Genomic DNA, 13524 nt, shown 5'->3' on the forward strand with positions numbered 1-13524 from the left:
AAAACGTTTCTCTCGGTTGAGCAGTTACGCCCAGTATCATTTCCTTTTGGATTAAAATAGTACAATAGCCTTTATGGTTTAGCCTGATAGGAAGTTAGAAGAGGCTTCACTAGAGACTGCTGTTCCAAAACCATTTTGATGGGAACTGGTAGCTCATATCTACCATCCTAGCTACTACGGAAATTGAGACCAAGAGGATTACAGTCCAAAGCCATCCAAAGTTGAAAAAAAAAATCCTAGAGATTCCATCTCCAACATCACCAGCAAAATGCTGGGCTGGAGGTATGGGTCAAGCAGCGCCAGCCAAACAAACAAGCCAAGCAACTGTGAAGCCCTGAGTTCAAACCCTGGTACTGGGGTAGATGTGTGTGTGTGTGTGTGTGTGTGTGTGTGTGTGTGTGTGTGTGTGTGTGTGTGTGTGTGTACACACATTTAGTATAAGGTATATTCTTATGCCTTTTTTTTTTGTCGGTCATGGGTCTGGAACTCTGGGCCTGGGCACTCCCCCTCAGCTCTTCAGCTCAGGGCTAGCATTCTACCACTTGAGCCACAGTGACACCCCTGGCTTTTTTCTACTTAGGTGGTGCTGAGGAATAGAACTTAGGGCCTCATGCATGCAAGGCAAGCACTCTACCACTGAGCCACCTTCCATGCCTTCTTTAAATAGCTTAAAAATTAGCATCCTTTATATTTGTTAACTACTTTGTTATGTCTGTTCTCAGGCCATGCACAGATTGTCCATCTTCTTTTAGAAAGAAATAAATCAGGAACTATCCCATCGGACAGCCAAGGAGCCACACCCCTGCACTATGCAGCTCAGAGTAACTTTGCTGTAAGTAAGATAGAACAATTCTTTTTTTTTTATTTTTAAACAATTTTTGCCAATTGTAGATTCACTTGCAGTTGCAAGAAATATAAGATCCCATGTACCCTTCACCCAGTTTGTCCTAGTGATAACTTCTAGCGCAATAACAGAAAGGTGACAGATTTTTACCACTTCTGTGGCACTAATTAGCTTGTGTTGGTGCAGCCATTATCTTTCAACAATTGTGCACACTGCTAACTCTGACTGTGATGTAGTTATAGTCTGAGTTTTTGTAAAGTTGCTAGTCACATGGGAAGTTTTATGCAGATTTTACTTGAGTGCTCAGTAATAATGGCTTGTTTTATGATAGATAAGTATACTTTCATCACTTGGTTACTTTTGTAGAAATAAGGAAATCTTAGTGGATAGTAACTGTCCGGAATTGTGAAGCAAGTCTTTGAAACCACAAGAACCTTGGCTAGAATCCAGCTCTTCGGTTTTATAACAGTGTGATCTTGAACAAGTTTCTTAGTCTCTCTTTTATTTCTTAATATGTAAAAGATAATTATATTTCCTTTCAGGATTGTTGTAAATATTAGAGAAAATTTATGATAACCATCTACTATAGTTTTTAACATTGAGCAAGTATTTAAGAAATAGAATGCACAAGATATGGTAGCCATGACTCTAATCCCAGCTACTCAGGATACAGGGATAGAACTGCCATCCAAAGCCAGCCAGCCAAAGTTGGCCTGAGACATTATCTGAAAAACAACTACAGGCAAAAGGATTAGAGACATGGCTGGGCTGGTAGAGTGCTTACCTAACAAGCACAAGGCCCCCTGAGTTCAATCACCAGCTTGGAGTGGATGTCAGGGAATACAGAAACACTGAATATTATTAATAGTCCTTCCTTTGCAGCACTTTCTTATCCATTATGCACTCAGCCAACCAGAAAATGATAGTGTCCAGGCTAATTCTGCCCCCTAAGTCTGAATAACTGCGAAGTAGACTCATGCAAAGGGGCACATGTTAAAGCAGTCGTAGTTAATCTGCTTGCCTTCTACATGAGTGTATATAATGAAACCATGGGCTCATTATAATAACACTATCATCAGCAGAGTGTAATTTCTTGACTTCTACAAATGCTCTATCGAATCCTAAATGGCTAGAATATCTTATTTTCATACCTTTCTTACTCTCTGTGCCCAGATTATCTATAGCCTTTCCTTCTTGGCATTCCTAAAAATGTATTTAATTTATTACCTAGAGTTTGGGCAAAACGTTATCTTCCCTAATGTCTCAATATACCAGAAAAAATAAGGCTGGGAAGTTGGCTCAGTGGTAGAGTGCTTGCCTCACCTGCATGAGGCCTTGGGTTCGATTCCTCAGCACCACGTAAGCAGAAAAAAGCCAGAAGTGGCGCTGTGGCTCAAGTGGTAGGGCGCTAGCCTTGAGCTGAAGAGCTGAGGGACAGCGCCCAGGCCCAGAGTCAGCCCCCATTACCAACCAAAAAAAAAAAAAAAGTAAGTAGTGTTTTGAGGAGGAGTTCTTTATACTACAAGTCAATGAGAAATTCATAGCTTAGACTAGTTGTTCTATGGAAATCAGAACTCAAGCAGTAATCCAACACAAGCCTATGAGATCAATCATGTCATCCTACTTACAGGCTAAAAACCACCAAACCAGGTTCAAAGACATTGAATTACTTGCCTATCATCTTGAACCTAAGCTGTGAACTCCAAATTGAACAAATATATATATATATATATATATATATACTAATAATCATACCTATGCTAATGGGAGAAGAAAGAATGGTAGAACATTATGATGTTTATTTCAGAGAGATATTTGCTTTGCATAATTTTCCAGCTGGAGTTGTAAATTTTCTTAACTATTTCAAGCTCCTTGGTCCCTTTTGCCTTTATTTGCTCAGAAATGTAGCAGTTTTGTTTTTCGCAAAACACAAAAATAAAAACCAAAAAATCCCTACAAACATTCATCTTTAGGAAAAATATACTAAGTTATATTTGCAAATCAGGAAAAGAAAATGAAATAACAGTCTTCAACCTTTTAAATTCTTTCACTTAATTCAAATATACATAATGAACATATATACTAGACCTTAGATGCGCTAGGCTATTAGACCTCAGTAACTCCACAACCTTAAGACTTAGACACAGTATATTATACACTAGAAAGCATGCTGTGATTCACCAGTTCCTGTATCTGCCACCAGTATTCCTATGACTTGGAACATAAATTTGTTCATCTGTAAAACGAAGGACTGGATTAGATGAACCATTGAATTGATTCTTCCTGTAAAATACTGAGTCAATATTTTATACATTTTTTGTCTGCTCACAGTCTTCAGAAAACTTCTTGACACTCTCATAGCCATCCAAGGAAAAATCTTTCTAAAAATGTATAGAATCTAAATTCTGAGAAAAGAAACAATTTAAAATGTTGGAATATTAACTTCTATTGTTAGGCACTATTAGCACGGCCAGGAAGGACTTGAGGAAGGAATCCTGAGGAAGGACTTGAATATAAGAACTACTACATGAGCACTTGTTTGAATGAATTGAATGCTGCATTTCTCAGCACTTTTCAATCACGATTTAACAAATGCTCTAATCATCTTTAACATTTTTATTATTAAAATGAGTAGTGAGGTAATATATTTACCTCCTCTAGAGACACATGCTTGTAAAGTGCCCAGGAAAATATATATTGTAATGTTGATCATGACATTGGATACTTCTGGGTCTGTTGTCATCTCTAGCACAGAACTGAAAAGGCTTGATTGAAGATAGTCATTCTCAATGTTGAGGATGTTGAATGAAGGAGTTACATTATGTTTTTGAAGTATTGTGGAAACTAAAACTAATCTATAACAGCAAAAGGTAATTATTTTCAATGAAAATTATTTTGTTAGTCACAAAAAGATAATTTCATTTGATTCAAAAGCAAGAAAGAATACTTTGCCTCATAGTGGAAGTTACATATATAATTGATGCCTTATTGCTACAAAGAGTGTTACCCTCTTGCATTGATGTGCCTTTTTTTTTTTTTTTTTTGGTAAGTCATGAGGCTTGAACTCAGAGCCTGGGAGCTGTCCTTGAGTTTTTATGCTGAAGTCTAGCACTCTGTATCACTTTGAGCCACAGCTCGACTTTTGTTTTTTTGGTGGTTAATTGGAGATAAGAGTCTCATGAGCTTTCTGCCTGGGCTGGCTTAGAACTACAATCTTCAGATCTCAACCTCCTGAGTAGCCAGGATTACAGGCATGAGCTACCATTGCCTGGCTAGATCAGTATATTCAATGAAATTTTCTTGCAGGAAACAGTTGAAGTGTTTTTAAAACATCCTTCAGTGAAAGATGATTCAGACCTCGAAGGAAGAACTTCCTTTATGTGGGCAGCAGGGAAGGGCAGCGATGATGTTCTTAGGACCATGCTGAGCTTGAAATCTGACATTGATATTAACATGGCAGACAAATATGGAGGCACAGGTAAGAACTGGTAAACAAGTCACAGGTAAGAACCGGAAGGCGGGTTCAGTTCACTTTCATTCAGGCTCCAAAATGCAGATGGCACTATGAACTATAAAATGGCAATTTGAAATCATAGCCCCTAATCTAATGCTATTTAACTTTGTTCTTTTCTTTTCAAGTTTGAGCTTTCCAGGATAGCACATTTCTTCCAAGTATTATAACCAAAGTTAGTACATTTCTACCCGATGAATGGTGACATGTGACTTATGACATTGGTCCTTATAGATGATTAGAAGAACTCTTCGGATCACTTACCTGTGTAAAAAAAAGCATAAACCTTTCCTTTTCCTTTTTTTTTTTTTTTTTTGCCAGCCTGAACTCTGGGCCTGAGTGCTGTCCCTCAGCTCTTCAGCTCAAGGCTAGCACTCTACCACTTGAGCCACAGTGCCACTTCCAGCTTTTTCTGCTTATGTGGCGCTGAAGAATCGATCCCAGGGCCTCATGCATGCGAGGCAAGCACTCTACCACTGAGCCACCTTCCCAGCCCAACCTTTCCTTTTAAACTGCCTATTTTGTAGTTACTCATTATATTTCTAGAAACACAGAATTTAAGGCATGCGCATAACTCAGGGTGCTCTCACCCATCACATTTACTATGTTCTTGTCTCAGAGTTGAATAGCAGGACTGCATACTGAATTTTCCATTTTAGAGACAACTTCCCGTGACGGTAGAAGCTTCATAGCTTCTGGTCAGCCTAGCATCAAAAGCTTATAATGGATACTTCTTCCTATCTTTCTCTAACAGAGAAAGACAAAGATAGGTGCATGTGCTTTAGCATTCATTGTAATTTGAAGGTCTGTTTTTTGTGTACTATATCCTAATGCCAACTCAGAAGGAAAAAAAAAAAATCACACACTAATACAGTAGAACTGAGCAGGATAAAACTTAGCATTGGGCTTCACAGTGTTATGGCTTTTTTATGTACAGAAGTGTTCTAGAGCCTTTTGTATCTATCTATTGTCCTGGATATGACTTTCTTGGGTGCTGAAACTATTGGTGCAGCCCTGTGGGGAGAGGGGAATGGTAGGCGCTACACACACTAATATTCCTTCTGATACTGAGACTGCATACCATCTAGAATATTTTTTAGATGTTTTTAGGCAGCTTCAATTTGATGAGAACACTTTAGCTTTTGGAAGGATTTTGTCATCAAAGCCTCACGGCAGATGTTAAGTTTCTATAGGGGTATGATACAGACAGATACAAATCAGACACTGAGTTTATAAATAATGTAAACATTTACATTTGTATTAGATTTCTTCCCAGCAGCTAGAGAGATCCGCTTGAATTGTTCATCTGATCTGTCCTTCCCTGTTTCAAGCCCTTCCTTGTCTCTCATGATTCCAACTTATATGGCCATTTATACCCTAGTCTTTTCTACCTTTCTCACTTAGCTCATTCACTCACCCTTATTGTACAGTTGCTGCCCTGCCCTTCCATACACAGACAACCCTTCCTAGGCTGTACTACTGTTCCCTTGGCCCAGAAATACTGTCTCTATTTTTATGGCTCAGGTCTCAACTTAAATATCAGCTCCTCAGCAAAGCAGTCCTATCAAAACTACTCTCCCAGACTTTCATTACATTCATTATACAGTTCATCACTACCCATCACTTTATTGTTATGGCTTTTATCATGTTTTTTTTAAAATTTGATTTACTCCCTTTCTAGAATGTAACCTTATCTATTTTCTAATCCCAGTAATCTTTTAGTAATAGACAGCCTAAAAGGCTATATTTTTTACAGGTATTTTAGACTTGCTTATAAGCAAAGGTGGATCACTGTTCATGAAAGAGGCACCATGGTAAGCGTTACAGGAACGTTAACACTCAGAGGAACTTATGTAGGCATCTAGATTGTCAGCATGGCTAGTTCAAACCTAAAGAGACAGCACAAGTCAAGACTGCAGTGCAGACACATGGCAGGAATACTCAACAAACATACTCAAAATTACTCATTAGAAGGCACCAGAGGGGAGACCAAATTTCATCTCTCAGGCTTTTCTCCAATATTGAAATGAGTAAGATGTTTCTTAACTTGCACCTTGAGAAAGTAGCTGCCTTGCATGAAGCCATGTTGAATGGGGAAATGTCCTCGGGGCAGCCAAGTACCTGGACTTTCGGTTTTACATAGGTGCCCAGACCAACCAAAGGAACAGCACCCATACCAGGCTGAGGACAGAAGGTTGACAGCGCTAGTCATGTTAGCCCCAGGGGACATGTGCTTACTGGGCAGATTGGTAGGCATTTTTTCTCTTGGTCATTTTTTTGTTTTCCAAAAAGAGGAAAGATTAAACTCATAACTAATAAGATGATATCACTTCAGATGACAGAAAAAAAAAGGGAAGAAGGTGAGGCCCCCGCTCTCTTCCTGCAGCCCAGGAATTGCTGAATTATCAGATCAACATTTTTAGTGACCAAGATTTTTTTTTTAGAACTATGCAAATGTTGAGAAAAACCTGTTTCAAAAAAAAAAATAAAAACCTGTTTCATGTCTGGCTACTAAAAAGGATGAATAAAATACATATTCTCTCTCTCTCTCTCTCTGTCTGTCTCTGTTTCTCTGTTTCTCTCTCTCTCTCTCTCTCTCTCTCTCTCACACACACACACACACACACACACACACACACACACGGTATTATTGAATGCACAGACTTTTTAGAGATGCTTTTAAGGAACAAGGGCAGAATGACTGGGCTATCCATCCTAGCCTGCCAGGAGCTGTGCAGGACCTGCACACACAGCCTGGCCCACGGCCTGACCACTGCCTGTGGAGCCACGCCATGTACAGTTCCACACCACTGGGCAACAACAAACTCCAATGTGTTTCCAGTTCACTTGGAAGTCAATCAAACTTTTGTATTATCAGTGTCTCCTTGATTGGTCTTGCCAGTAATTCTGTAAATTGTTCATTTGCAATGAGGTTTTTTTTCCTTTTGTACACTTTGAAACGGATGCTTCACCTCTCCTTTAATAAACTATTGAAAATCAAAAAAGAAAAAGGAAGAGAAACATGAGAAGAGAAAGACAGAAGGGGAAAAGTATGACAAACTAGATAATCCTTAGGATTTGGACCTCATTGATCCACAGTAACAGAGAAGTCACAAGAGGAAAGGACACACAGCAAAATGAAGAGTAAAGTTTTAAGCAGTCTAGCACTTTCTTTTTCTTCCTTCTTAGCTTTGCATGCGGCTGCCCTTTCTGGCCACGTCAGCACCGTGAAATTACTACTAGAAAACGATGCTCAAGTAGATGCCACTGACGTCATGAAACACACTCCACTTTTCCGAGCCTGTGAGATGGGACACAAAGATGTGATTCAGACACTTATTAAAGGTTAGTTCATTCTAGTACTCCTTCGAAGCCCTCACAAAAGGGGGGAATTCTTGCACGCTCATTTTTGAAATAAAGTATCACATGACTGGAAGCCACATGGTAGGATTCCTCAACCTAGCACCAGGAAACTCCAGTTCTACTAGCTCTGCCTGGTGGCAGTTTGGAAGTCACTTTATCTGCCTGATTTTCAGTGTCATTTGGGGAGCGATTCTCGCCCTCACCCACTTACAGGCTTACTGTAAAAATCTGGAGTCAGCAGTGTATGTGGAAGCATTTCAGTGAGAAGAAAGCAACTGAGACTGTTGCTACATTTTTTTTAACTTTGATTCTTTTTGATAAATGCTGTCTACATTAGACATTTTTGTTATTCTTTTCCTTTTCTAGGTGGAGCAAGGGTAGATCTCGTTGACCAAGATGGACATTCACTTCTACACTGGGCAGCACTAGGAGGAAATGCTGACGTGTGCCAGATATTGATAGAAAATAAGATCAATCCAAACGTGCAAGATTACGCAGGGAGAACCCCTTTGCAGTGTGCTGCATACGGGGGATACATCAACTGCATGGCAGTGCTCATGGAAAACAATGCAGACCCCAACATCCAAGACAAAGAGGTAGCCATCCCGGGTCCTTTATAGGTGAAGTTAGCGCCTAAAGGTTTAGACACTTTCTTCTGTATCATGAGCTTACGTAATGTAGAGCTTTACCAAATGTAGAGCTCACCCACAAAGCTACCCACTAGTCACAAGTTTTTGCTTGTTGATATTCTCTTCAAATAATCATCTCTACACATTTTAAGTTAGAATATACACTAGAAATAATGTGAATGTCTGAAATATAATATGGCCTATATGTGTATGTGTATATATAATTTATTAGATGATTTTACAAACATACGTGATATATGATTTTACAATCTTTTTTATTCAACTAACATTTTTTATTTGCTGTATAATCTTCATAATCATGAGTGCTTAATATTCCAAAAATGTAAATTTTTTTTTTTTTTTTGGTCAGTCGTGGGGCTTGAACTCAGGGCTTGGGCGCTATCCCTCAGTGCTTCAACACAAGGAAAGCGCTCTACCACTTGAGCCACAGCACCACTTCCGGTTTTCTGGTGGTTTATTGGAGATAAGAGTCTCATGGACTTTCCTGCCCAGGCTGGCTTTGAACCATGATCCTCAGATCTCAACCTCCTGAGTAGCTAGGATTACAGGTGTGAGCCAGTGGCGCCCAGCTTAAATTTATATTTTAATAGCTAATTTTATCCTTAAAATACCCTTATAAATTAGTTACTATCATTACTCTCTTTTGAAGGTAAGAAAACCAAAACACATGTTTTGAATAATTACCCTAATGTGGTACATTTGAGACTGGGGGATTCAGGATTTAAATGATAATTTCACACACATTTCAGACCTCAAAATCTTTTTGCTGGGCACTTTTCCATTGGTATTGTAGACAATGTTGCTGAAATCATCTTTGTTCACTTAATTTTTTTCTTTCACATTGTTCCCTTAGAATAATTACCCTCCAAGTGAGATTATTGAATCAAAGAAAGAAATAGTACTTAAGTGTGATTATCTATGATGCATAACACCCAAATGACTTCTAAAGATATACTGGTTAATCTATAATGGCTCCATCTCTGCAGTAAGGTACCAGCTTCTCTCAATTTAGCCAGCACTGAGCCCTGACTTTTTTCCTTTTAGTGTTGGTACTTGTCAGGTTTTGGTAGCCAGGTATGCAGATATCAACAAAAGAGTTAAGAAATAATTGTTTTTTATTCATATCTGTATAACAAAGTTATATAAATTAAGAAAATAGATTCTCAATTCATTCAGCAAGTTTTGATTAAGATTGTTACTATATGTAAAAATAACAATTGAAAAATATGGTCTTTATTGACTTGGGAATGCATCTCTTTATCATTTGTTATACTTTTTCTATTATAACTAAGTTGTCAGTTTCTCACATACGTGATATATTAAGCTAGTTTTTCTAGGCATGATAACATCTGTGGTAGTCCTTTTTAGTCTCATAACAACCCTTATGTAAGATTGCTATTCCTGCCAGGCGCTGGTGGCTCACGCCTATAATCCTAGCTACTCAGGAGGCTGAGATCTGAGGATCGCGGTTCAAAGCCAGCCCAGGCAGGAGAGACCGTGAGACTCCTATCTCCAATAAACCACCAGAAAACCGGAAGTGGTGCTGTAGCTCAAGTGATAGAGCGCTTGCCTTGAGCTGAAGAGCTGAGGGACAGCGCCCAGGCCCAGAGTTCAAGCCCCATGACCGACAAAAAAAAAAAAAAAAAGATTGCTATTCCTTCTTCCTTAAATATTTTGGAAAATTCACTTCTGATCTTTAGGTGATGAAATGAACAAATTCCTTTAAGTTTCAACTTCCAACGATGAAAAGAAAATAATCAGAAAGTCAGAATAGCCTATGTCTATTATCTTTTTGTCTTTGGGAAGTTGAAACTTATAGGAAATTTGTTCATGTTAGTCAAAACATTAAATGTATTTGCATAAAATTGGTTGCTTACTGCTTTTATATCTGTAGAAACTGTAATGATTTTCTCATATTAGTTCTGTTCACTGATATTTTGTTATTTCTCTCTTCCTTTTTAAAATATTTTCAACTTCCTACTTTGATTTATTCTCTGAACTAAAGATTGCAAAGGTAGCTCAGTGGTAGAGCGCTTGCCTTGCATGCAGGAGGCCGGGTTCAATTCCTCAGCACCACATAAGCAGAAAAAGCTGGAAGTGGTGCTGTGGCTCAAGTGGTAGAGTGCTAACCTTGAGTTGAAATGCTGAGAGACAATGCCCAGATACAGAATTCAGGCCCTAGGATCGACCAAAAAAAAATTATTCGGAAGTATGCTTAATTTTTGGACAGTTGGACATTTTGTTGTTTTTAATTGATTAGTTTCCTATTGCTGCTTTGATAAATTATCACAAACTTACAATACAGATTTATTATCCTACTGTTCTGGATGTCAGAAGCATAAAATTAATCTCTCTGGGCTAAAACATACAGGTGTCCACAGGGAAACATTGAAAGCACTGCAAGAGAATCCATTTCCTTCACTTTTCCAGTTTCTACAGGCCGCCCACATTTCTTGGGTCATGACTGACCACATTGCTCTATCTTCAATGCCATAGTTGAGACTGTATCTCTCTGACAATCACCTTCTTGCTTCTCTTTCCCTCTCATGATTTGTATTGCTTCCTCCTAATTTGATACAGATTTCACATTAGTGGAATATTACGCAAGCAGTATTGATTGCTTCTCAGGTGTCACGTCTGGTGTCATGTCGCCATTGTGTTAATTATAATCTTGGTTCAGATACCATTTGTATTTTCATTATCTACTTAATGGTACCTCCTTTTTTATAATTAAGCAATTTGGGGAATAATTATATTCTTTTTTTTTTTTTTTTGTCGGTCGTGGGGCCTGAACTCTGGGCCTGGGCGCTGTCCCTCAGCTCTTCAGCTCAAGGCGAGTGCTCTACCACTTGAGCTACAGCGCCACTTCTGGTTTTCTGGTGGTTTATTGGAGATAGGAGTCCCACGGTCTCTCCTGCCCGGGCTGGCTTTGAACCGCGATCCTCAGATCTCAGCCTCCTGAGTAGCTAGGATTACAGGCGTGGGCCACCAGCGCCCGGCTGGGGAATAATTATATTCTTGAGTTAACATAAAGAACCAAACTTGAAAAATTCATTCAGGTACACTTGTTTGATTTTTTTTTCACATTCAATAAAGGGAAGAACAGCATTGCACTGGTCCTGTAACAATGGATACCTTGATGCCATCAAACTATTGCTCCATTATGCTGCTTTCCCTAATCAGATGGAAAACAACGAAGAGAGGTAAGCTGTTGATATAAATGAGTGTGCTGCTGTATTTCTCCCATTCTTTCTGCCACATATTTAATCTTCAATTTAGATACTGGTTCAAAAATAAGTATACTCAAAAGGAAATACTACAGTAAGAAATCTTTTTCTTGTTTGTTTTTGGGTCAGTCATGGCTCTTGAACTCTGGGCCTAGGTGCTGTCCTCAACTCTTCAGCTCAAGGCCTGCACTCTAACACTTGAGTGACAGCATCACTTCTGGCTTTTCTCTTTATGTGGTACTGAGGAATTGAACCCAGGGTCTTATGCATGAAAGGCAAGCACTCTACCACTGAACCACCTTCCCAGACCCTACACTAAGAAATCTTGATCCAAAGAAAGAGCAAAAAAGTTCCATGCAGTGCTGATTTGGGTCTGATAGCTATTGAGAACTTTAGATCCTACCTAGGGCAAGTCCATACTTTGCATGAGAAAACAGGCCTCTGGCTTATGGATAGTTCAGCTAGGCCAGAGGAATGTATTCTCTGTTCTGTATTCAAGAGATTTCTCTTTATAGAGAGGGAATTATCAGTTAGTGGGTACAAAAGTGCCCCCACTAACACATAAACAGAGATGCTGAGAGTTCAGCATTTAATGTATAAATATAGCTTCCTTGAATAACAACCAGGTTCACATAGTTATGCTGGGCCTATTACCCAACGATACAATATGAAATCTTAAGCAGCAGAAATTCTTGTTTGTCTTGGAGCTAGGAAGATTCTAATAACTGGTAGTTAACAACTGTTTTTGTGACTAGACTTCCATATCTAGCATCCCTCTAGTCCAGGTCTGTGAATTAGTCTTTACTGTTCGTGGCTATGTTCACTGAATGGCCCTGACTTGACCCACCTCCTCCTCTGAGCCACATTACATTGTTCTTTCGGGTGGGAACATATAGAGAAAGAGGAGCTTCTCTAGGCCAGTTAAGCTCAGTGGAAACATGTTCCTCCTTTCAGAACCAACCTCGTGCTGCTTCTCAGAATTCTTCCTCATCAGTAAGAGAACAAATGTCTCCTTATGAAGCGCTTAAAAATAATAAAATATAGCTAGGCGCCAGTGGATCACAACTGTAAACCTAGCTACTCAAAAGGCTAAGTAATCTGAGGATCGCGGTTCAAAGCCAGCCCGGACACAAAAGTCCATGAAACTCTTATCTCCAATAAACCACTCAGAAAACCAGAAGTGGCACTGTGGCTCAAGTGGTAGAGCACTAGCCTTGAGCTGAAGAGCTGAGGGACAGCGCCCAGGCCCAGAGTTCAGGCCCCATGACTGACCAAAATAATAATAATAGGCTCGCCACCTATGGCTCACAGCAGTAATTCTACTCAGGAGTCTTGAGATCTGAGGATCACAGTTCAAACCAACCCAGACAGGAAAGCCCATGAGACTCATCTCCAATTTAGCACCCAAAAAGTGGCGCTGTGGCTCAAGAGGAATAGCACTAGTCTTGAGCAAAAAACAAAACAAAAACTCAGCACCCAGACCCTGAGTTCAAGCCCCAGGACCAGCAAACAATAATAACAGCAAAAATATAATAGAATACCAAACATTAACAATCCTAAGAATTACTATGGTTTGTAAAGAACTTATACTATATAACAAACAATATTTAGTGGCTATTTTTTAAGAAACCATGAAAAGAATGTGTTTTGTTTTAATTCATTTCCCATTTATATACTGAGGCTTCAATTTCAGACCTCAGTAACTGCATGAATTAAGGTGCTTCCTTCCTTCTTGAATAAACATATATTAATTATAGACCAAAAGACTCAAGGAAAAATCCTCCCCACGGTACTTGCCAGTCTCTAGATGAAAAGAGACAGTGGTCATCCCACAGTCTCTTTTAATGTTTCATCAGCAATGCGCCGGGGGGTGCGATGTCATACGTTGGCAACTGCCTTTTATGTTTATTGACATTCAGGTTTAGGCAT

The 13524-nt window shown here is 39.2% G+C and overlaps 1 protein-coding gene across 4 annotated transcripts in view; it reads left to right on the plus strand.

Annotated features, from left to right (window-relative positions):
* Positions 1-13524, plus strand: part of Invs (inversin) — a 104140-nt gene that overhangs the window by 69320 nt on the left and 21296 nt on the right. For all 4 annotated transcript variants that reach the window (XM_042695286.1, XM_042695289.1, XM_042695287.1 and 1 more), the window contains 5 exons: positions 723-832; positions 4151-4322; positions 7545-7700; positions 8085-8314; positions 11465-11571. In XM_042695286.1, the coding sequence (XP_042551220.1) occupies positions 723-832; positions 4151-4322; positions 7545-7700; positions 8085-8314; positions 11465-11571 (775 nt within the window). The remainder of the gene's footprint in view (positions 1-722; positions 833-4150; positions 4323-7544; positions 7701-8084; positions 8315-11464; positions 11572-13524) is intronic.

Source organism: Dipodomys spectabilis, unplaced genomic scaffold, assembly GCF_019054845.1.
Source record: "Dipodomys spectabilis isolate Male_0828 unplaced genomic scaffold, ASM1905484v1 ptg000006l, whole genome shotgun sequence".
Lineage (NCBI taxonomy): Eukaryota > Metazoa > Chordata > Mammalia > Rodentia > Heteromyidae > Dipodomys > Dipodomys spectabilis.